The 26236-nt window shown below is 38.4% G+C and overlaps 1 protein-coding gene across 1 annotated transcript; it reads right to left on the bottom strand.

Moving 5' to 3' along the window:
• DNAJB14 (DnaJ heat shock protein family (Hsp40) member B14) lies at nt 1–26236 on the bottom strand. The gene is made up of 8 exons (XM_063422103.1): nt 25874–26236; nt 20094–20268; nt 11041–11186; nt 7889–8074; nt 7432–7526; nt 6670–6779; nt 5298–5470; nt 1–3639 (listed from the first exon to the last, which is right to left on the bottom strand). Exons 1-8 carry the CDS (start codon nt 26004–26006, stop codon nt 3515–3517), a joined length of 1143 nt encoding a protein of 380 aa, XP_063278173.1. The 5' UTR covers nt 26007–26236; the 3' UTR covers nt 1–3514.

Here is a 26236-nt window from a genome sequence, read left to right as displayed (position 1 = left end):
CTATTTCTTTCCTATATTTATTACATTACATTACATGCAAGTAAGTTATAGCTTCAGGAATTTATTTAATATTACCTGCTTTTTAAAAAACAAAATGCTTTTACTATTACAATCCTCTTTGACAGAGCTACAAGAAGTCAGAATAACAACTGTTTAAGGGTAAATGAAATTTATGAACAAACTTTAAGAATATTCTTGCCCTCCCATTTTAATCCTTTTACAGCATTTGTTACAAAATTATATTCGAAATATTTATAATTTATAGTTGTCTCTGCTGTCTATTTAAATGCATCTGTTACATTTTTAGTGCTGTAATGTCCTACCTTTTCTTGGAAACTTGTAAAAGAAAAAAAGACTGTTTGAAAAAAGGTAAAAAAAATCCAATTTAATTTGTTTTACCCAAACAGAGAACTTGTAGGGAAATCTTCATCAGATGTGAACACTGAACTCGCTTGTGACTCAGGATGCTCCATAAATAGAACACATATTGATGTTATATTTCAGCAGATGCAAATCATCTCCTTTTTTTCATTAGGCTATGTCAGAGTCATGCCAAGATTTTTCTCCTTTTGCAGAGCTTTTATGCCTGCCTTTTCAAAGAATAAAACAAAGAACCCACGCTTGTGCTATCCTTAATTCTAGATTAAATGAAAGGTAATGACTAAATAAAAACCGTAAGGAGCAGGTAGCTAAAATGTTGAGGATTTTTAGTCAGGCTGTTCAATACTAGTTTTGTTTTCCCCTTTTCTTTCCAACATCTTAATGTCTCATCTCTTTTAATGAGAACTTTGCCTTCTGAAGAAAGGTCATCTGAAAAGATTTAAGTACTTGACCCACTTCAATTTGCATTTTGCTCATGAGAAAATGAATTCTGAACTTTCCAGCAGATTCTCTCAACAAGTCCAGGGAAGATACTGGCATTTCTGAAGAAAAAAACCCTTCGGCTTGAGGAAAAAAACAACAATCATGAGGAGAAAAACACCCACTTGAAATATTAAAAGAATGTTTGCAGGCCAGATTTAGAGCAGCTTAATCCTTATGCCACAGGAAATCACAGCATCCTTTTGCACATTACTACATATTTCAAAGTGTGCAACTATTTAATCTGTTAAATGCTAAGCAGCATACTTCCACCAGTATAAACATATTATTTCCTTCTCAGAAAGTGCCAGTTGCAGTAAGTAGTCAAATGAAATGTTGCAGTCTAGGTCTCAGCTTTAACCTTCTGGGATGTCTGTCTTGCCATAGGGCACAGCCACCACATTATTCCAGTTTACAGAGGAACTGATAGCAATTGAACCAAGCTGACACAGTTCAGCATCCATCCATTTCCCCACTTCTCACCTGCAACAGAAGTGGCTGCAGGGCAGACACAGCCCATAGGATTATTATAGGCAGCTCTGCTAAGACCATCTGTTCACTCTGACTTCACAGTTCCAATATTTGATAAATGTGTTATATATCCTTCTTCCTGTTAACTAAAAGATCAGTTGCAAGCTCAGACTCATTTGTAAACAGGAAGGCCCAAGTACTTTTTAAAGCTTTTGGAACAATTTTCTTCCTATAAGAAGACACAGGAGTACCAGGATGTACTTCGATAGTTTGTTTTCATTAATATAATTACAATACATTCTGGACAGTTACAAAATCTGGGGACTCTCATGTTCTCCATAGATTTTGATTGCACATTTCAAACAACTGGATGCCTTTCTATTACATATGAACCCTTTTACTACAGTTTTAGCAAGGACATTCAGTACAGCAACCCTTTTTTGTCATTGTTTCAGAAACTTATAGTTCTGTTTTGTGCACCAGGCTTTTATGTCCCCCTTGAAGGCTGGTTTAGCTGCTTAGTTAAAAGTCTGCAGCCAGTCTCATGTTACACCAATTCAAGAGAAGACATTTCCACTGGGACAGTTTAGAACAGGGATATGTGCAAAATGTTTTCTGGGTCATTTGGAGCAATAAAATTTAGTGTTTGTAAAGTCATATCCTACTCTAGATCAGAAGGAATGGCAATGAAGTCAGGCAAAGTATTTAAGTTTTCAATTTAGGAGAAATATTTGGCTCCACATGAACTGACAGCATTGTTCAAAGAGCCATTTTCTCAAACAAAATATATTGCTCATAATACAGCTATCTGTCATTCTCAAATCTGAGAAACATTTCCCTGCATAACACTGTTAAAATGTAAAAAACATTAGCTACTGAACCTAAAAACATTTAACACACTTTGATAAACTTTAAGTACATTGTACTTAGCTGCTTCAGGACACCTCTTTGCATCAGCAGGTGTGGCTACATATAGTTTCCATTTCTAGGCCACTGAGTTACATGATCTTCTATGTAGGAGCCAAACAGGCTTGCTTATTTCTAGGAAGTCAGCCCAGCTACATTCTGGTCCCAGAAAATGCATACCCTACCTCTTCTGACAAATGATAGGGCTCTGACCGCAGGAGCACACTGCAAAGCAGCAAAGCGTTTAAATAGTTGGCAAAAGGGTTGAAAGGCACATAGCTTGTCCTTAGCAAATCCACTTGCGGTGCCCATTGAAGAATCAGTATTGGGACCTAGCTTGAAATAAAAAAATATTAAGAAAATGGGAGCCTGTCAGGAAAAAAAATAGGTTGCCTTTTTATTTTAGTGTTAAGATTTTAGTGTTGCATGTTTTCCTCTAACTTTCCAGTGAAAATTAAGGAAGCTATGGATGCATATTAACCATACATATGGATTTACTACTACTGGAAAACCAAATGGTAGAGCTGCTGCAAACTGTTGCAAGTACTAAAAGCAATGTTTATAATGGTCTGTACAGCATTTGCAAATATTTACTTTGAAAAGAGATTAGTGTAATTCTTATTTTTCTCAGCATTGCTTAGAAATGCTAAAAAACTACAACAGCTAAACTGCTACTCTACACCAGATCAATATACCCCAACAGATATTTAGGAATATATGGCATTATATTTAAAAATACCAAGCTCCTCTAAGCAGTAAACCTAGAAGATTTTACATAGAGTTAGAGATAAAATATTAAAAATTATTGTTTCAACTCCACACACTTGACATCTGAATAGGAGTGATGTAATCATACTATTTATTCCATCAGTGAGACAAAATGTATTATGGAACTAAATTTCTGAGATTTTTAAATAGAAAGTCATTTAACTCGTATATACACAAAGTGTTCTTTCCACAGATATTTACATGGCAAATATGTTAGAGGAGAACCACTATGACTAAGTCTCTACAATTATAGCATCCTTTCTGAGCTATTCTCTCTGCTGAAAGAATTCACAGAAGCTTTGAAGTAAAATCTAGACAATTAAAGTTACCTATATTTCACAGTAGGTAAAGAAGCTGTTAAATGATATTTCAGCATAAGGTTTCTGGAAACAGCTACACAGTAGAGTTTTACATCCACCCTTTTTTCCAGCATCCATGGTGAAACTAAATCTCTTGTCAGTTTACAGGAGAGATAACAGAATATGTAAGATGTGTGTGTAACTGTAGCTCATCCTCCTCGGTAGAGGCTAGTCAGCCGTTCTAGTTCTTTGCAGTTCTCCATGGACATGGACTCTGCTTTCTTTCGGAGGCGGTCATCTCTGTATACTTTTGCTGCATAAAGTAAGTCTGTTTCTTAAAGAGAAAAGAGAAAAGATTTTTTTTTGTTACAAACTGAATACTTGGCACATGACAGAGTTGTACAAAACACCTCAGGTTTAATCCTTGCCTGTTTTTCTCTATTCTAACTTCACTCAGACACCACCTAAACAGCACTGCTACAGTTTTCCTTTGCTGGATCTTTGTAACAATTTCATTTTTTTGAGCAGGTAAAGCTGTATCAGCCTTCCAGTTCCTTCAGAGTTCATACAGAAGTATCTGATTTAAAAGAAAAAAACACATCCCAGAAAAATCCCTAACAATAACAAAATACAAAAAAACCCATACTACTTCTGTCAGACCTCATTAAACATTACAAATATAGACCACTCTCAGTGATCCTGCATTGTTATTGATGGCTCTAGCATCTTGTCTGTGCCCCAAAAAATCCAATCTGAGTGTTAAGCCCGTTACTCCAACTGATGCTGATTCATACTGTCAGTGTTCAGAGCTATTAATAATTCTCTGTATTATACTGGTGCTCAACAGATTTGCATTGCTGAGCATTTTAATTCTGTAAAATCTTTTTTGTCATTTCAACTCAAAATGCAAGACATCTTTAAATGTCAATCAACCCTGGACAGATTTCAACTGTCAAGGAGATTTAACACACAACAGGTATTTTAAATCCATAAAACCACAAAATCAGCTGTTTCTATAATCAGAAAAAAAAATCCAAAACAAATTAGGACCATCTTACTCAAAATTAATTTGGGTAGTGTTCACAATCTGATAAATTACAAGTACCAAACAACTGGACTGCAGAGACTAAAGCTGGGCAGGAACATGTGATCTGACTCAGAGAATCACACTCTATTTGCTTCTGGTCAGTTTACTGACAGTTCATAAATGAATTATTTTTCTAATTAGCTATGACTGAAGTTTACCACCTGAAAAGTTAAAACCATCTGGTTTCAACACTGATGTAATTTTAGCAGTGCTGTTCCCATATAGCTCACAAAATGGTCACAGATAACAGAATAACTGGTTAAACTTGATGCTGATTTAGAAAAGGCTGGTGCTCTTCAGTATTTTTATGCTTTAACACTGAATTCTAGGTTTCTGAAAGATGTAACTCATTGTCTAATACTAAACTGGAGAAACAGATGGCAAACTAAGCCCCCTTGTTGTACAGGACGTGCTGTCTGTCCTCAGTTGCCTGGAAAAGCAGTGTTTGTATGTACTGTTGTCCAAGGAAGATTATGTTTTCGTCTCTCTGGAAACACCTATGTAAGCTTCTGGTTTATTTATTTACTTATATAAAAGCACCTAGGGAAATGAGCTATTGCCATGATAAAGTAATGTGGAAGACATGAGAATTCTTAGATATTGCAGTGAGTTAAGGACAAAAGCTTAGTCATTATCAATTAAGCGTAGTCTAATTTTCTGAGAAATGGTTATAGATAATAAAGCAGCAGATTAAAATTGCTGATAATTTGCAAATGGTTGTTAGATCACTGAGTAAGATTCAAAATCTAAGTGACACTAGGGACAGTTTTAAAGGGAGAACAGCAGGGACCTTACACTTACTTTTGCATTGAGATATTGTAACAATACAAGCACTTCTTGTCCAGGGCAATTTATTTTTATCGTAATACATGATTTCATGCAATTACACATATTACCAAACTCACTTTGTTGCCTCTCCTTCCAACAGTTGTTACGAATGTTGGACACATAATCCTCTTCCACACTCTTTTCCACTTTCTGTAATGACACTCCTTTGTATTCATTTCTAAAGTCTTTATTGACATAATAAATGACGCCCAAATTTTCTGTCTGCATTTTTATGGTCTGCCCTGTACTTCTGCAAAAAAGAAGGCAGGAGAGAGAGAAAGACTAAATATTAATTCAATTAATTTTTTACACCACAAATAGACTTTAAAAAATATTGCCATTACAGAATAATACCAGCACATTCCTAAATTTGCCATTTTGAGACAAATAATGAAAATAATGGCTCTAATAATCTGCTAGAGAATAAAATTATTGCATTTACCTGATCATTAAACTTCTGCTCCTTAAACACTTGATCTCAAAAAAAAATTCCACTTTACTAAGATTCTTGTTTCATACCTCTTTAGACAAATATAAGTTTTAATAATAGGAAATTATTAAATTCAAACTCAGCAGAAACAGGTCACCATTCTGGAGCAACCCAGTACAGGCATCTCCATTCTCAAGTGTTTGCTGCCAGCCCTGATAAATTTATTTTCTTGTTAGCATTCTGCAGATTAAAAATGCAAACATTTTGGCAGAGATGCTTTTCTAAGTATTACAACAGCTTAGCTGCAGAAGGGAAAAACATCCTACTCCAGAAATAGAGAACTTTGAAAAACAGGAGAAAATAAACCTTTCTGTTGTGGGGCTGAGACTTCTGCAACGAACTAATGATTTTTAAAACCATTGTGGTGAGTGGGTTAAGACTATCAACTAGCTGCACTCTCCATTTAAGTTATTTATTTCTCACAAGAAAAAAAGGTTTAAATATTCTACTGTACAAAACAAGTAAGTTTCACAAGTAGAATTCTTCACAAGAAAATGAAGATTTTACCATCACCTAGAATGAAGCAAAGAACAGACAATCTTCCCAGCCATCATCAAGTTTAGCACTTAAATAAAGATGAGAATATTGCTTTCAAATTCTTCACCTTCTACAAACACAGATAACCCCCAAAAGAGTAATGAGCCTTAGCAGATTTCAGGTTTTGATTAAGTATGTTGGAGATGTAAACGCCTTTGCAACATGCCATGTTGCATGGACCCACTGCCTTGTACTAGACCTCCTGAACTCCAAGTACTGCTGACCTCTTTTCTCCATTACACTTTCACAGCATGTTTTTTGCACCTAAATTTTTTGTTCTGCTTCATCTACACCTTCCCTTCCTTTCTTCACTGTGGGAAATCAAAGGTCAACTAATGCAAGACTCTCCACAATGTTTCTAAGTGGGAGATGGTGATTACAATACCCTCCCCTCTGCTTTAAGTGATTTAAGCATTACTTACGATCTTGGGTATAAGGCGTAAGGAGGGTTAGATACCATCAACTGGCTCAACAAGGAGACAAAGATCAACACAATAATAGGCATCAGCTGAATGACCATAGAGAAACCTCCCTAAGGAACAAAACAGATTCAGGTATTTCATAAATCATCAAGCAAACAGGTAAATTTGACAATATTTAATGATAAGACTGACTTTCTGCTTTAAGCCTTAAAAGCTACTAGGAAAACAGTAACTGCAAACACTGTGGTATTATCTGAACTTTCAAATGCACACACAATAGTCACAGAGTGCTCAAGCTGCAAGAGTTCATGGATTAGCACGTACACACAAGCAACTACCTAATAAAAGCTGGATTCAGCTACATTGTATGCCATGATTTGGTCTTACCTATACAGTGATATGTGGTTATACAGGACTAGCGATAACTCACGTAGGTGAATATTGAGCCGTAAGTTCAATTCTTAGCTCAGCCCAAATAAATTTTTAAATGCATACAAGGATAGGTGGCCAGAATTGGTGACGTATTTAGGTTAATCATACCAGTCACCAGTAAGAAAGTGACATACAACAACAGGTTTACAAAACCAGGCTATTACCTTCTCAAATTTGCATGCCTATCTACCAGTCAGTAGCCAACCACCCGCTTAAGTTTAAAATGCCCAACTGGCAGGTACAAATCCTCCTCTACAATACAGAGCTCCTGTACAATCACACCACTGAAAGCAAATTTCACAGTTCAAAGCCTATGGTGCTTAAACTTACATCACCCCTCTCTTCCTCCCTCTCGTGCCCACTCTGACGGTGCTGGTTCGGATGGCTGTAGCCAGCACGACCATTAGAAAATGAGTGTACACTACCTGAGGAAGGAACAGCCACATTTAAATCATGTACAAAAATACTATTTAGAGGTCAGTACAGAACCAGTATAAAGCACTTTACATTACTGCACAACACAACATAAAATGACATTAAGGTATCTCACAATTTCTAAGTTGCTTAAATTAAGTATATTTTAAGTTCTATGATAGTAACCCCAAAGATCTGACATGTTTGGGATTTAGCAACACTTGAGGTAAAAATAAACAGATGTAGATTGTAGAGTTGGGGTTCAAGGCCAGCTGGAATAATTCTACTATTTTATACTGCCATATACCTTAATGCCACTCAACAATATTTCTCAGCAGTACATCTCAGCAATTATACTCATGTATACAAATACCTGTTGGAAAGGCCCCTCCAAAAAACATGTTGAACAGATCCTCTGGAGTAATATCTGCCTCACAGCCTCTATGGAAGTTGAATCTGCCATTGCTAGGGTGATTGCAAGTTTGCTCTTCACTGCCCGTAAGGTCATACTGCTTTCGTTTTTCTGGATTACTCAGCACAGCATATGCATTTCCGATTTCTGAAGCAAGGAATAAAACACAACTCCCATAAATGCATGATAAAAGCTATTCCAGCATGGAAATTGCAATTTCAAAGTCAAAAATAGGCAGCAAACATGTAATTAACTGTATGTTACAAAACAACTACAGTAGAACAAGGCCCAGAAACATCTCTACTTTTCTTGTAATAGCTTCCACAAAGTTTCCCACCAACACTATTCAAAGGCCTTTTATCCTGTTAAACAAGGCAGAAGGCAGGAGAGCTTTGTTTCTTTTTCTAGGGGAACACCTACACCTGTGGAAATGTTCTCACTCACTGCAGTTATAAAAAAAGCATCAAGCATACAATGAGACTCTGAAGCTGGCTAACTGAAGTTTGCTCTAGCAGCCTGGCTTAAAAAACCATCATAGACTTGGCAGGTCTTCTTTGGTTTCATTTGGTAAGTGATCTTTTCTTGGAATGCACCAACTTCATTGTCTACAGCAGTGTGAATGCATTCTTCTTCATGCTTCTGAAGGTATTTTATGAATGACATTAGTAACACAAAGTTTTGCATGACATTAACATGAGGTGTACAACATGTATGCGTGACAGCAATGTGTGCGATCCTCAGGCAGTCAGTATGACCTCAGTTTGGAGGGCTGGGCCTGGATGCCTGTCCCTGTTTATGCTATGGTATCACAAATGAACAGCTTCAATTTTGGCAGTAGAAAGGAAAAAACCTCCCTTAGGTAAGCATGGGAAAAATCAGCAAGAAAACCCACATATTTGGGTGACTTTAGAAGACTTTTTCTCACTGTGCACAGACATAATGATCTTGCAGATTGATGGGAAGTTTGTGTTGCCACTTGATGAACAATCTTCACTCAGTATTTTCATTAAACTGTCTGCCTTCCTTTCTACTCTCTCCTCCAGTCTCTCCAACGAAAGACTTATTTTGCAGCCAACAAACCCAAGGCACAGGGATTATGATTTTCAGTGTTGAAAAGCCATCAGTCATCAAAAGTTCGTGAAAGGTGCAACACTATAACCTCAACACAGGCAAATAAGACTGTGGCTTTATAACTAATATTTTAAACACTATTCAATCTAAGAAAAAGTTAATGAGTTTTAGCTATGTGTCTTTTAAGATGCCCTTAGGAAAAAACATAAGGAATTCTTTAAGTGGAGGAGAAAACCCAAAGAAATGAAGTCTGGTATTTTGCACTGAAGGTATGACATAAAGTGGCATGAAATATTGCTCTGTTGCTCAGTACAAGGATAAAATTGGTAGTAAAAATGTATATTTTCCCAATAATTAAAAACTTAGATAGATCAGCTGACTGCATATAAAGTGAAGTTACCATACTGTCAAAATATGCCTGTTTGTTACTTGCTCTTGATTATCTGGAGCTAATTCACAATGGACTTGATTCCAATGGAATTTTCTTTACAAAAAGGACATAAAAGTGAAAAAAAGCCACTGCTCAGAAGTTTCAAAGGAAAGATTTTTGATTAAATTGGTAAAAGACAGCAGAAGTTATTATATTTACACAAACTTTTTGATTTAAAATTCATTTCAGTGAGACAGCTCAATACAACCAAAGGGTAGTACTAGGTAGGTCAAGATCTAAGTACCTTACCCATCGTGAAACTCAATTCTGTTTTATAATTTCCTTAAAATAAAGCAGTATTATGAAATAAAAACTATTATTATGAACTCTTTTTCTCAGATGGATGTCAAAAACTGATCAGACACCTTTCACAGAAAATTAAACCATAAGCTTACTCAGCCATACAAAAGGTTTATGATAAATTTCAATGCAAGAAAATGCTAGTTGTCATTAAATAAGTTTTGGTCAACGAATTCACCTACAAAATTTTCAGTTCATTTACTCATCTAGTTAAAAACCAGAAAGTGAAATTCAGCTGAAGAAATCAGACTTGTACAAAGTGCTTATGTTAAATAAAATATTAAGAAACTGATTTTTAGCATTTTAAAGATTATTTGAAATGCTGTTAACAAGGAAAAACGATTTTATTCCTAGGGCCAGAGACTATTTTATAGGAATAGTATCTTTTAGATAAAGACTTCACATAGCTGTATGACATGAATCAATAGCGATCAACTTTCCTGCTCTGCTGTATCTACTTTTCACCTGGAATTGTTAATATATTATTATAATTACCTCTTAAAGTCTGTATCAGAAGTCTTGCTCAGGCCTTTTTTTTCTTTTTTTTCCCTCCCCAATTTAAGTGTTTTATCCGAATGATTTTTCAAATATCTGCATGTAAACCTCACACAGGAAAAAAATAAAAAGATGTACCACAATCAGATTGCTTATGCATTATCATTTCTTACAGATTCACAGTTTTCTTCATCTGAGATGATGGTGTTGTTTTCTTTAAAAAGCTTTTCTTCAAAAATTTCCCTTGTGCAGGGCTAAGCTGGGCAGCCTTAAATATGGTCAAGTCATACTGTAAATTTTACCTAAAAATGGTCAAAGGCAACTACTAGTAAGGCCATGATTGAACTCAGGTGTTTTTGTGCAGAAAAAGCAGTAAAACTACACACATACAAGAAATTCTAAGGACGAGGTAACTTAGTGTGGCACATGATTCAGTAAAAACTGCATTTTGCTGTCAAACATTGCTTTTTTTTCTAGCTCAAGTACAGTAAAGATCCAAGGTAGTAAAATTCAATGACCACATTAAGTCAACAACAGTAAAAAAGTGCAACTGGGTTTCGCAGATCAAGTATTTGTTCCCTGTACTGAACATTACAGTCAATTTTCTGAAACCAAGCCCTAGTTCCAAAGTCCATGATATTTATCTATACTTCTAATATAACAAAGGTCAAATATTTTCTTGACTAAAATATCAGTTTAACAATAGTTAAAACATACATTAACATTTGTAAAAATACAAGTGACCAATGCAGAAAATATGTTTTATTTGGATGAAGTTTAATTATAAAAGAAATTTAAAGTAAAAATAGTGTTTTACTTTTAAAAGCCTCTGTTGCTCCAGGTGCATGGTTTTTGTCTGGGTGGAATTTCAAAGCAAGTTTTCTATAAGCCTTCTTTAGGTCTTCTTCACCTGCATCCTTTGACACTCCAAGAACTTCGTAATAATTTTTACATTTCTTTATACTGCAAAAGAAAATGATGTCAAATATTGCAAACAACAAGATGTAAAAATAATGTGTTAACACACAGCTGCAGATGAGGCCATATACTACACTGGTGCATCACATCACATCTTCTGCTTTCAATACAAAATATTTTAAAATATCCACTCTAGAAAAAAAGAATGTATTTTTTCATAATAAACTCATTATTGAGCTTACTATGTACATTTCTTTTACTTCTACTGTAGAACTACCGCAGTGGTAAGAAAGGATTTCAGTTTGCAACTACTTCGGCATTTCCTCATCCACAATTACATTAATATTGCTGTTAATAACTCCTAAAAAGAAGGTTCCAAATTTACTTTGTACAACTAGCAGGTAGGAAAATTTGTTTTGACTGTAAACAGCACTTCAGTATGGACATAAAGCAAACAACATCTCCCTTTCTCCAAACAAAAGCTGAATCATACCATCAGTCAAGCATTCACTTTTCAGGAAATAAAACACGTGAGAATACTTCTGCTCCTGGGAATGCACCTGAATCTTAATAATATTTCTGTAAGTTTTTATGTAAATTCAAAGTCACCGTAGCAGCTCCAGCAATTACATATTTAGCTCATCTCATATAACCAAGTGTAGCATTTTTAAAAACTGAAACCTCAGAAATATTCTTTTTGCAGGCTGTCTAACCCAGACAGGAAAAGCAAAATCTGGAGATGATACAATGATTTAGTATACTTTACAATACCCCAGAAAAAAGAAAAAGCACTTACAGGAGAAGAGAGAACATTGATTCTATGTAGGCAGGAAGAACTGATCAAACCACTAAACACAGCTTAACAATCAAACCAAGTTATTTGGCTAAGAATTCACAAAGAAAAGGCTGAATCCCAACCTTGCACTGCAGAAATGAGACACACTGACACTGAGTACATGCCAAAAGAAATGGGCTGGTCTGAGAAAGAAATGAAATTAAATCCATAAATATTTTAAAAGCTTCATGGGAATCTCTTCACATGGCTGTAATTGTATCTGCATTCTCTTACATGCACAAATTTCTGTGTGAATTTGGGTTTAATGTTTCCAAGACAATACACAGGGCAACCATGTGGTAAACAAGGGGGTAACCAAGCCTTTAGGATTCTCATGGAAGAAGTATGGGTATCCTGTAGTTAAGGGAATGTGAACATCAAAAGTACAACCACAACATCATGTGTGGCCTGTCCTACTTCACAGATTGATCAAATCAAGTTTCATTTGAGGAATTCTGTTTCCTGTGTTCAAATATAGGAGCTTTTATGGAAGCCTCAGTGTAAAGCTCACAAGAGCACTGAATTGAACGTATGCAGGCAGCAGCCAACACAAACATCCTGTGAAATAAATATAGCTCATTACATTGAAGTAACATTTAATAAGCTCCAATTAGGAAGCTGATAGAGCTAACTGAAAAGAACAGTGAATCCATCAAGAAAGGATGGAAAGAAAAACCATTAAATTATACTCTTGAGTACTGGAAACTTTTTTTTTTGAATCTGTACAAATAGAAGCATGGTAGTGTACAAATCCCTTAATGCACAGCCTCAGTGCCTGGATGACTGTATCAAGAGCAAGCAGCTTTATTTAAATGTGCACAAGCATTGAATTAAGCTTTTATTTCATGAAATTCTATCTCAGCATCCAATCTAAGTTCTCCTCAATAACTCTTCCTGAGCTATCTGTTTGTGGGCAAGACTCTTACAGAACTTTGGTTGATACAAAATTACATAGCAAGCCATCAACTTTTAGCAAAGTTGTTGTTTTTTTATCCTTGAAACTCTGGTGTTAAACATTCATTCAACTGTTTTTAAGCACTGTGCATCCTCAGCAACTCTCTCAATAGCACATTGTTATTTTTCATGAAAAAAGACCGAAACTAGCACATAAGTTTATTTATTTGCAGACATTCATTTCACAACTCTAGGATGCCAAGAGGAGGAAGATGGAAAAAAAAAAAGAATAATACAATAGGTGTCAACCTGTTCTTCTAACTCCCCAAAACAAACTTGAGAGTTCTCTACTGGTTCGCAAACAGTGGATGTTCCACAGTGGACAACCCTCAAAGGAGAAGCAGCAATGGTGGGTATCAACCAAGAGATCTAAAGGATTAATGCAGTCCTCCATGCAACAGCTATCCTGAACCTGGCCCACAAATGAGGTATTCCTATCATTGAGAAACGGTATAACAATGGTATAATGGTATACCTCAGCCGAGGAATAACACATCTGTTTTTTCTTTGCAAGTCTTTCCTAGTGGTAAATGAGAAATTCTACAAACACAGATGTGGAACATGCATATTCATATGGAAATATTGGATTAGGCAGACCAAGCTTTAAAGCTAAAAAACATTAAATGATTCTACAAATGCACAGAGGCCAAAACCCATTCCCAAGCCTGAAATTTTCAGCAGTGACCTTATGCTATGAAGTCCTTGCCACACTCTCCCATTAGCCAACAGTTTTACACCCATTGCTTGCCCACTTCAAGGCAAAAACCACTTGGACTGTAAGTAGCTAGCACCCAGTTAATGCAGTTTCCTCCTGGGAGGCAGTCAGTGACTTTTGCCAGGAGGCTCCTGACAGGGCAATCAACAGGATAACACCTCTGCTTTTCCCCTCTCAGCTGAGTTCATGTGAGTTTTGCACCAAAACTTTCACTGGGGATGATGGGACAAGCAAAAATGATTAGAAGGTGCTTTCCAGTTAAACAAAGTTATCAGTGTTTGTCACGTACTCCTGGGAGGCAAAACTTTAATGCATCACAAACTGATCTTGGTAAGTCAGTTTATCACAGGACAAACTGTGGGGTCACCAGGACTCAGGTCATACATGACTGTACAGCCACACGGCCTCTCTAACACTATTGGAGCACACAGCCCACCACACCAGGGCTTCAGATGCCCCATCCTTCCTCATCCTTCAAGAGATGCTCCAAGTTTTCTTCCTCCAAAACCACTCTCCTGATGACAAATTTCTCTCCAGCTGCTGGAAGCCATGTCCAACTTTTTCCTTGTCCCTCAGAAGACACAGACTTTTTTGGACATATCCCTCACCTCTTTAGTAGACTGACGTCTGACAATCCTCATTCAGCCAGAATCCCTCACCACTGAATTATCCTGTGGGGATTTGTCATGGGAAAGCAGGTAGATGGAAGGATTCACTCCTTTCTCACTTTTCTCTTATTACAGGGCACACAAATCAGCCAGTAAAGGCAGGGAAAAATTAAAGGTAAAACCAGTGGATGTTCTGGAAAAGCCCCATCACTGATGTTACCACAGGTTTTTAACTGCACCTGAAACCCCTGCAACACTCTCAGCATGAACAACTTTCTGAATGCTCCATTTCAAACAGTTGTTTGTTTGATCTGGCAGCCCTTAAGGTACTGCAGTTCCTACTAGTAATTTTCTTGCATACATAAACTCCATGCAGACATTTTTTTTTTAAATTCCAATGGACACATCACTTGCTTACTAACTGCCCATTTTGTATTGAATTGGTTATTTTTGTTGTTCTTTATTTCTGGCTTATTTGAAGTTTGGTGTTTTCACTGATACTTTGCTTGAGGTTTTGGTTTTTTGTGAATTGCTTTTCTTGTACTTTTCGTTTCTGGTTGGACTTCTGTATCTGAAGTACTTTCAAATTATTTGTAGTTTAGGTGATTTCTCTCTTTGTTGAATTGTTAGTCCCCTGCCAACACCTTGGCACTGTCCTTCTGATTAACAGATTTGCTGGCTGTTCCTGAAGTAACAGCTGACTTTTACAGAATAGAGTTCTCAAACAGCAGGAGAGCAAGTGATGGACTACATTCATCCTCAATCTGTTGACAGAGGTATCTCATCATGACTTGCAAAGCTCCACTACCTCAGCTTGCAGCTAACAAGGCACCTGCAGCACAACTGGTCAGCCAGCTTCAAACTGCAGCACCAACAACTCTGCTGAATGCTGGGCTTCTCTCCATGCTCTGATGGCTGACAGCAGAAGAAGCCCTTCAGGTCCTGAAACGCCTCTTCTCACCTGCAGAAACTCTAGCGCTACCACCACTGGTTCTCCTGTGACTACGAAATTATGTGATCCTACTGCTGTGCTTGTCAGATCACTTTTCAAATCTACAATTCAGATTAGGTCACCACTGCCAGCTTTTATCAGATTAACAAAATCTATCAGAGATGCTTGCCTTACTGTATCAAATACTTGCAGCAATGCAGAATCATGAAATTTGGAGTATGATGAGGTATTTCAAAGCCTCACAGGAACAGCACAAAAGACAAATACTTCAACCAGAAGCATATCAAGGGAGCCACAATTTTTTTGGACAAATATTTCTCCCAATGGTTATCTGAACTGATCAGCACAGCGAGCAGCCATCTGAATGTTAGTGATAAAGAACACAGCAAGAGGAAGATATACTGACTTCTGATCCTAGAGTTGAGCAGAAAAACACAGTAAAATGCAGACCAAAATCTATGCAGGTCAAATTTCCAATTATGCAAGAGAGCCTGATGCAAATGGTATCTCGCAGCTGAGTTGGGAATGCGCCAGTCACAGTTTGGGTGACATAAACACAACCTGAAAGAAGTGCTCTAGATTGGGAAGAAAAGGTCACAGCATTGTCAAGGAACTCAAGCTGGTATCAGCATATCCCTAGTTTCTGAAACAAATACAGCAGAAGTCTTAGACCTCTGCTGCACTGATAAATTCAACAACACATTAGAGTGCTTGTCTTACTACCTTGCTTTTGGATGTATGTGATCAGTTTTTTCTACTGTGTGGATTATATGAAATATTCAAGGCCGTGTTTACATCAGCATACTTTTCTCCAGATTTTATTTAAGCTTTTATTTTAGCTACGAGCTTTCTGACAAAGTCCATTATGTCTTCTCTGCCACTTTTCTGTGACAGGCTCTGTGACTATGATTTCTACCTTAATTTCTCAACCATTCAACTGGATATTTCAACAATTCATGGCTGCTCTACAGCCTAATTAAAGGCATGCCCTGATTTCTTTGCTTTGATGGTTTGGTTTTTTTAACACCTATTGACTGCTGTTATTAATCCACTTCCAGTTAATTATCTCCTCAACACCATGCTGGAAAAGAACCAGTATCTTTTTGCTAGATTGGCAAAAGCGTCAGCAGAATGCCTCGAAAAAGTCAGTCACACAGCTTATACTCCTAGTTTGATCCATGAAATGTGTAAAGGGAATTTTTTGGTTCACTACATGAATTCAAATCAAGCTACTGATTATCCCTGAGCACTACTCGATGGCTCTTAATCCTGCCTTGCAAGGTTTCTGCAGAACTCGTGCCTCTATTAATTTGTTTTGGTTCTATCTCAAAGATACAAATACAAAATTTGATTATTGTGCTTTCTTCCAAGAAGCAGGCACTGGCAAGGCAGGAAAAGCAGTATTCCGCCACAATATTCACAAGACAATAATGCAAATTTGGCATATTACTAATCATGGCAGTTTTCTTTCAGATGTCAAAAAGGCAATATGGAACACATGCTATAGCTTATGACTAAAAAAAAGAGACCAAAGAGGTCAAACATCATGTGCATTTTAAGATAATTTAAAGAGAGCCTGTATAAAACATACAACTTGACAATGCTTCCTTTATTTTTTTTGTCATGCACATGATTCTCACTCATTTGTCTTAAGCTGACATTGCTTGGGTAGCTTTCAGTTGCCCACAGACTTGTAGGGCACTTGCTCTAAAAAGACATTAAATCTACTGTGAGTCCTAGTGCATTTCTGCAAGTCTCCTGTCAGTATCTCCCACATGCAGGCCACCTAAGGGTGATAAGGCAACTTGATCCAGTTCTCAGTGACAAGGTAAGAATCATTAAGAAAAAGATGCATGTAATACAGATGGAATTTTAAAAGCATTTCCATTTAAAAGCAACAAAATGCTGTGGTATCTCTCAAGCCTCAAACTGTCACACTGAAATAGCGAGCATGGCTCCCACAAAGGGCATCATTACCCAGCACTTATGCAATCAGAGGAAATATGTTACATCTTACGCTTCTCCCTGCTGAGCAACTTGCGAGCTCATGTAATACTCTACAGAACTGTTATGGTAACTTGTTAGCAACCAGTGTCCCCTGTGTGTGTGTAAAAAACGAAGCCAGCACAGAGGTGCTTGTTGGTACTCATACCTACTCACATTACTAGAGTAATCCTGATGAAAATGAATGCAGCTAAATTAGTTACATTGCTCCAAGCGTGTCTTCACTATGCTTCTTAAATCTGCTGTCACAAGCTAATTCAAGATAGCTGTACAAATCCAGGAACTTTAATCAGTGATCCAAGCGCAGGAGCTCAGAGTCAGTCCCCCTGTCTGACAGCCCACTAAAGCTTGTAACAAAAGCATTGCAAACGGCATGGACGTGCAGTTGAAAACAGAAGCACTTTCCCTATGTCTACATTCAGTTACTGAACCAAAAAATCCTAAAGGGAATGATATTTGAGGATAATGACCTTTCGAATCACGCACATGCAAAACAATTCTGTTTCTCCAATGTCAAATTCATGCTGAGTGTCAGAATTTATGGAGGATTGGAGATTTTGCTACCTTGCTGTCTATAAACTTCTTCCCTTACAGGAAAAAAGGCAAAAACTGGGCATAAAACTGTTTAAAACCACTTTTTTTCACATACTATTTCTTTAACCAACTCAAACATCTGAAAAACCATTCCACTGTGGTACAGCAGAAGCATATGGTGGTGACAAACTCTATTCTCTAAAGAATACCCTCCCCAAAGGGGCATGTTTCATTTAATTGGAAAAATCTGGGGCCTGATGGAAGCAATATCATATGCTGCCTGTCAGGTTTCCGACTAGAAAGCTCATTCTCACTGTGGTTTAAACATGAAGTTTCTCTCAGTTATCATCACTGAACGTGTTATATTTTTCCATTTAGTTTTAGCCCATTGTTTGTATTTAATTCTGTTCTCCTTGGCAAGGCACACATTTTTTTAATTCTTAGCCACAAGTTTTTGAAGTGGTTTGTTTATGTCACTAATAATATGACAAACATGTCAAAACTTCCAACATGAACTGGAAACTTACTCTGTTGATTGCTGCACATCTATACAGAAAATTCTATCTCTCTCTAAAGGTTCACGAATTGCTGTATTAAAGGGTAGCAGTGTTCCCCAAGTGAAGGTGAAGACACTGCTTTAATGCATTATTTTAAGTGGTATGTAAAACAAACAAACATGGGTTGTTCTGTAAGGGATTATAATCGCTTATTTTGCAAATATCTTGGTAGGTTTTAAAATTCCATATTGAACATTCAATATTCCTGAAGCAATGTTGCATCAAGATGATTCTCAGTGTGCAACTGTTGAGTACTCCTAACTCTCATCCTGATCTCAACAAACTGCATTAAGTTTATATAGCATCTAACAAATCCCTTCAAGAAAGCAATATCCAACGCCACAAAAGCCTACCAGAGAAAAAAGTTAGCTCTACAACAGCATTTTAGTCGAGACAAAGTAGGCAATATACCTTCTGCTAACACAAACAAACAGACTGATCTTGCAGGAAGCCTTGCAGACTGCATCTCAGAATGGCATGTCACAGGTGAGTGACTCTTGGCACCAATACAGCTCCCCCTGCAGCAGCTTTCTGGGAGTATGTTACATATCTTATTTTGACCTAAGTCACATTTACAGAGGACTTCTTTCTGGGTATTTTGTTTCACACACATGTGTATACATACATTCTGCAATCATTTTAACAGTTGATGTAAGGTGGCCAAAAAGGTACAAACTTATCTGGGTTTTACTTTAGATATATCACAAAAGGCAATAATATTAATTAAGCTGAGATAATGGTAAATGAAAAGCTCTAATAACACCAAGAGGACAACCATGTGAGAGCTGCTGCTGTCTACCTGCCTGAATACGGAGCTTCTGTATCAACAAAGAAAAGCTACTTTTTTCCTCACTGGTTAGCACAGCTGAACAGATTATTGAACTTCTGGAAGATCCCAAAATAGTATCAACAGTAACATACATTTCACAGATGCACACAAAAAAAAACCCCCACAAAATTCTGTTATGCACAACAGTTCATCCAATATACACAAACCAGGAGACAGGGTCTTCTTGATTTCCCTTCAAGCTCCCTTGAAAATATTTGGGCTAGACTTATCTGAAAATATGAGGGTTTGAGGTGTGCAATTTTTTTGCTGTATCCCTATTTCTTTAGCAGAAATCTGGGCACAAATCAAACAACATTTTTCTTGCTCCTATAGCCAGCAACTGTGCACTGATAACTTAAGAGTTACTTGCCTCAAAAGGACATTTTTATTGACCTTTGTTTCTTTTCACATATCCTTTCCTGATATCACCTCACCTTAATACTATCAAGCTGCACTAAGTGGAGTTTATACTGCAACTCAGACTATGTGTTCCAGTGCTTCTCAGATACCTTTATATCCCAACCAAAATCATTTTAACACTTGTCTAAGACCAACCTGTACACCAAGATTAGCTTGAAAATGAACTTTTGGAGTGAGAATGTGTATTTAGTACAAAAATATTGAATAGAAACGCTTTCCTGCAAGTTGTCAATTTACTATGAGATCTAGTCAATAACTATTTTGAGTATTATTTTTCCAAAAAGTAGCCTTGATAGTTTGAAGAAAGGAATAGCATCTTTTTTTAAGTAGCACTTAAAGTAAAGTAGCACTTTCAGCAAAAAGTGACAGCATCTCATCCGGTGTTTAGAACCAGGAAAACCCTGCTCTTCCTTCTAGTTAGAGTTCAGTACAAGTAACCCCTCTGAGTTAAGCTCAAACTTCCTGTGGCTCCTTTAGATTATAGAGTTGAAAGGATAAGTACACAACACACAGAATGAAAAGCAGTGACATATTTAAGCCATACCTTAATACTCCTTCCATTTGCTCTTTGTTGTAGCCTTTTCCACTTTCACCTGCAGCAGATGCATTGTTCTCCTTCGTGCTATTGGGCTTACTTTGATCACTGCTATTAGCTGGTTTTCGGCAGTAAGCGCCTCCCCCAGCAGTACTTCCATTCTTCATAATGGCTTCCAACAAAACTATAAAAACAACAGTATATCATAGTATCATTACAGGTATTAGTGATTAAGTCAGGGTTCTCAAATATCTTAGATGAGAGCACCACATTACAAGATTAGCTGCTACATCCTCCTTCCTTGTCAATCATCACTTTGTGCCACAAATGTTTCTGCAGTTAGTATAACAATTCCTTTTCGTGGCAAAACTATGGAAAAGTGTTTCAAAATTATTGACTGGATGGCTCCCATCTATCTCTGACAAGGTAATGTAACACTGGAGAGAATTTGTCCATGTGCCTCATTTCTAGATGTTTTATAGAGGGACTAAACCTGTGCCTTGAGGTGAAAACATCTGAACACCTGAATAGGCAGCTGTAAATTGAAGAAGAGGAACTAACCTTACACTCTCTAGAAAGTGCAAATTATTCCACACAGACATCAAGCCCATCTCCAGCATATTTCAGTACCTACAATACATTCCTATCTGTAACCTGAGTCACTAGTGGCCACAAAATTATGCTCTATTCTTTCCAGGCAATATCAGCTGAAATTCAAACCACTGCTAAAATGCCACAAAAACCTCAAGATCAGCCAAGTACACCAAACTCAACTTCTGGACCTTGAAAACCAGTTGGCTTCTGGTAGTTCTTGAAATCCTATTTCATTCCATGTTCCAGCAGATCTCAAATTTAGCAGTTTTAATAAACATTATACACAAAGTCTGTTTTTTCTTTCTGTATATAAGCCTGTATTTTGGGGGTATCTGTCTTAGCAATAAATCAGAAACAATACCATTCCAACATAAGGGACTGCACATAAAGTATAATATAGATCACAGATTATTAAATAGTCCACCTTTCCTGAAAACAGATTCCTTCAGAGCAGCATGAGAAACTACATAGGCTAAATTTGTTTAATAAAGAAAACGAGTTATTATCTACATTAAAAATGCGCTAATAAAAACTGCTAAGGAAAAATGTCCCATGCAGTGTGAAAGCATAACACTTTCTTCTAGAAACCCAGTGGGAAGACTCCTGAAGAACTTTGTCCTAAATTAAAAAAAGAATTCTCCTCTGCCTAGCATGGTCTTTCTTAGAGCAGCAGAAAACCGGGCTCCTATACATCATAGCTTATATATCACATGAAGAAAAGAAAGTGGAGCTTTGCTGAAAAGGAGAGCTACCACTTCTTGAAAGCTCCCTAGTATTTACTTTTACATTCACTTATTAGTGAATAGCTACACTCAGCCTGAACAAGAAAGTCAGCTGATTCAGAGCCAGTCCTGCCCTCCAGCTGCCTTAGCAAGACTCAGGGATTGATCAGATCAGACTCTTTACAGCAGATATAAGCAAACAACTAAGCTTTAGATGTCTAGTTGTAACTGAGGGGATGCTTTGAGTACAAGTGAATTCTGGAGCTTGAAAACAGGAGAGCTACAGTTGCATTATAGATTAAAACTGAAGGACATATTCAATATTTGCAATACTTTATTCTAAATTCTCCGTTGTGGCATATGAAGTTGAGGTAAATGAAGTAGTAACAACTCCAATAAGGTGACCAGGTCTGCAGCTTAAGAACTACTCAAGAACAGAACTTTGAGCAGACAGTGCCCTCAGAATGAAGTGTTTCAGTCTGAATGTGCTCCAAAGAAGTACTACTAGAAAACAAAACATAATTATTTTTCTATCTAGTGAGTATGATATTTAACAGTGGCATCCCATAGAATCCTACTGAACATGTGGCCTTCTTGAAACAACGCTTACTCAGTGTCTTCCAGTTGCTCCTTATATATCAGTATTGCTGTAGAAATTTCTCATCCCTGCACCAACATTTATGCAGAACCTGTGGGAGCAGAAATGGCATAAATGCATGCATGGGCGAAGGTTTGCATTTCTAACATCCAGTGTTTCTTCACAGCAAGTGTGGCTCTAAGTCTCTTAATGAATAGGTTTGGCTACAGTATACTTTAAATATTACTATTTTCTAACTCCCTTCTCAGACCTCGTAAGGAGTTGCATTGCTGACAATACAATGCAGGATGCTTAAAAAAATAAAATTCAAATATATCAGCTTCTTAAAATAGCAGGACACAGCGTATACAAACATGTTATTGTCCTACACTGAAAAAGAAAACCACACAAAGGGTATGGGGCCATTGTTTCCTTCAAAGAAAAGACACAGTTTAGATATTCAGAAAAAACTCTAACTCTTCCATGAACTGCTGGTGGTAAAATCAGCTGTTAGAACTGTAGTTCTAACAGTGCATTAAAGAAGACTTTCACTGTGCAACTAGTATTTCAAAACAGGGCATACAGCCAACCAAAGTCTTATTCTGTTAGCAGGTAAGACAACGAATCTTATCTCTCAATGTGTCTGAAGCCTCTGTTGTGTGTACTATTACCTCCTGTTGAATGAAAGATCCTTGGACTACATTTGATTCCGTTATGCATTGAACATGACCCCTACACACACAGTTTCACCAGTGGAAGAACTCTATTTAATTCAGAATTTGTCCTAACACAACAGCCTAAAAACTAAGCTGACATGCTCCCAAAAATTATGTTTTTAAAGTCAGCATCAGAAATGGGCAAAAAAAAAATCTTAAGAAGAACTGAAAAATAAAGTTTTTCTTAACATTGTTTTCTGCCTTCAAACAGAATGGCACCTAAGTTAGAAAGGGACATCTTGTCCTTTGATGTCTTGAAACCCACTCTTAAAAATCTTTTCTGGACAAGTGATTAGGTTCTGTTCAGTTGCAAGATGAATCAGTAGCAAAAATCAAAATCAAACAATTTTTTGAACAGCTGAACGGTAAAACTATTTTCTAGCAAAGAATGACGTCAACATGGACACTGCTACTATGAAGTCATTAGCTCAGTATCATTAAATAAGCACTGACCTTACATTTCACACTAGTAAAGCCTTAAAATAGCACTGCTGCAGTCAGCATATTTCAGGCAGAAGCTTTGTTTAGCAAAACTAAACTTCACTGATGACTGAACTAGTGCTGAATGCCCTTTAAATGTAAATGTTGCCAAAAGCAGATCACACATAGCATTGTTTTAGAGACAATAGTTAAAATCTATTCTCTGTCCTTTTGTAATCCACTATAACACCAGGAGGAGGAAGCTCCCACCAGTAAAAGATTCAGCATTACCGTTCTCATTGCTTTTATGAACTTCATTTGTGAAATGGTGGGCAATTGTTCTCAAAATGATACTAAAGGTACAACAGACGAAGAATCTGCAACTCCAGTAAGAAATTAGTTCAACTATCTTCTAACCCACACTCCAGAGGAAAAAAGTGAGTAGAGTGACAACTGGGGCTGCACCACATTGTCCTAGTACCATATAAACCAAATACATTATGAATGCGGAATAAGAATTTGTGTTAGAAAATTAAATGGGCTCACAAAACCTTAACTGCTTCTTTCTCTCTGGCATGTGCTATGACACATACTTGATTACCTGAATTATGAATTATGAGTTAGATTTTGTCTTCAAATGGACTCTCCACTAAAAGATGCCAATGAGAGCAATTTAATTTGTTCTTAGTGTAAAATGCCAGCTGTAGTTTATTGCACCTCTTCCAGAACCTGAAAAAAGTCTGTGTCCTTGCACCTTACTGCACTTTTAAGAGAATTATTTCAGTGCCTCAAACTTTAAACAAAAATAATTTCAATGAGTTTATTTTGTTTTGGGAGGAAATGAGAAGAGTTTAAAAGATTTAACAACAGCTAGAAAATGGAAGCATAGAGATATTAGAAGTTTACAGAGTCCCCTAATATCTAAGTACCTGGTTCAAATCAGGCCTAGGGCTTTTCCAGTGGTATTAGGGCATCTGCAACTCTCTTTAGCTAAAGATGGGCTTTAACTGCCCACCAATACCACAAATCAGGCCCTTGTGTCAAGCTGAGTACCTGAAAAAACGAAGCATAACAATTAGCTGCTCACTAATGGAAACGGAGTGAACTGATTTATTTCACATCACAGAGAAATTCTGTGAAACTTTTAGTTTAAAAGACACAGTTCCTCAGATTACAGCCCACTACCACAAGGCCATCTTTGCCCCAGGTCTGTGCCTCATTTGTGATTGACTCTGCTAATTTCCACAGTGAATAAAACAAGTGTCCTACAGACAATAGCCTAATTAGCCATCTACTTCTTGCACTGGATACCTTATAATGGTGGTTATGTAGTGACAGTCCTACTTAAAAAAACCCCCACCAAATGTTCAAAACAAGTCAGATGATTTTTTTTTTCCCTGAAAGCTATTCTAGGTCTTATCTTTGAGATATAAGATGATAACAAGCTGTGTGAAGCTGATGAAGCTATTTGCTATTTGGTCTCCCTGGTGGAAGAAGCTGAATTGAAATCCTCTGCCTTCCTGCCTCCCGATCAACACAGATTCCAAAAAGCTCCAAAAAGCTCCATGCATGCCATGTTCTCAAGCCACAGAAATTTAGGGGAATACGGCAACATCCATACCGCCTTGCAGGAAAAAAACCAGACACTTAGTGAAAAACTAAACACTAATTAAAAAAGAAAGGTGCCAGTGAAATTTTCATTTATTGTTTGCATATAATGAGAAGTCAGGAGATAAGAGGCCCAAAAATATTTCACTGCATCTCCTCACAGCAATTTCCAGTCAAGATTTTGCCTTAAACTTACACATCAGAAATGGCAAATGCTGAGGCAATTAAGTTGTACAGGGCACTGAAGTAGTTCCTACTCCTTTCACAGCATAGACCAGTGAGAGCCAGAGGAATGTAACAAGTCCCTGCTGTGTCCAAAGGTGTCTTGAGCGGACTTCCGGCACTGTGTGACAGAAAGGCTCCAAGACAGGGAACAGTTCTACATACACTGAAACCTCACTACTGCTCCTTTCTAACAATTATTTCTAAACGCCTTTTGCTAAAAGGTTTCAAGTTTTTAGTATGGAATAGTCAGAAGAGCTAATTAAGTCTTGGGGGGAGCCACATATTCCATTTTCTCCAGGAAAGGTAAACTCGTGTGCAATTCCTATGTGGCTGCTGTACAACCAAAAGGGAACCAAACCCAAGAAAACCCAGACCACAAGTACATTAGAAAATGAACACACGGTCCACTCTGGAGATGCAGCTCTCATGGCAAGCTGTTAGAAAGGGGTGATTCACAGTGACAGAAGAGAAGCCAACCCGGCCTGTCTCGGCCTGGGGCCTGAGATGTCCTGATGTTAATCGGGGCTAAGCCTCGTCTGTGCGGCCGCGCTTTTACTGATGCCTGTAGGGAGGAGGGGGAATGCAGGCGAGGAGCTGGGTCGGCCCTGGGAAATCCCCGCTGGCACCAGGGGAGGTGAACGCACTCCTCCGCAGCGCCTGACGCCGGAGTCATGCCCCGGCGGGGGGAAGGCACTGCCCTGAGCGCTGCTGCTGGGGACACACTCCGGCCTCCGTTCCCGGCGGAGCCGCGCACCCCGCCACGGCCCCGGGCTGCCTTTGGGGCCGGGTCCCGCTCGCCTCAGCCTGCAGGGCCCCCCGGAGAGGCCCCCCCGCGCCCGCCCTCCTGAGGGCCCCGCGGGCGCTCCGGGCTCGTCCCGACGGAGCCGGGCCGCGGGCACCGGGAGCGGGGAGGGGGCCGGGCTTCACCTCGGGCCGTCTCGGTCGGGTAGAGCTTCTGCGCCTTGCCCAGGAAGCGGAGGGCGCGGTCGCGGTTCCCGGCCTCCAGCGCCTCCCGTGCGATCCCGATGCACTTCTCGGCCTCGTCCCGGTTCCCCTCCATGGGCTTCTCCTTCCGCCGCCTCCGCCCGCCGCAGCGCAGAGAGAAGGGGCCCGAAGCCAGAGCGGAGGCGGGCGGGGCGGAGGAGCCGAGAGCGGCGCGGGGCGTCAGGCGGGGCTGCGCTCACTCCGCAGGGCTCATCCCGCCGCTGCCCCGGCGCTGCCGCAGCCCCAGCGCGACGCTCGCACCGGCGCCAGCCCGGCCGCCCCTTCCGGGCCCCGCCGCGCATGCGG

The sequence above is a fragment of the Prinia subflava genome, chromosome Z (assembly GCF_021018805.1).
Source record: "Prinia subflava isolate CZ2003 ecotype Zambia chromosome Z, Cam_Psub_1.2, whole genome shotgun sequence".
NCBI classification, from domain to species: Eukaryota; Metazoa; Chordata; class Aves; order Passeriformes; family Cisticolidae; genus Prinia; species Prinia subflava.
The sequence above is the reverse complement of the archived record's forward strand: the minus strand, read 5'-3'. Positions and strand labels throughout refer to the sequence as shown.

Coding starts and splice junctions, on each gene's coding strand:
- DNAJB14 (XM_063422103.1), bottom strand. CDS start 26,006: ATGGAGGGGAACCGGGACGAGGCCGAGAAGTGCATCGGGATCGCACGG. Junction 8,075..11,040: donor AGCAACAGAGGCTTTTAAAA/GTAAAACACTAT, acceptor TCCTTGCTTCAG/AAATCGGAAATGCATATGCT. Junction 7,527..7,888: donor TGGAGGGGCCTTTCCAACAG/GTATTTGTATAC, acceptor TTCCTTCCTCAG/GTAGTGTACACTCATTTTCT.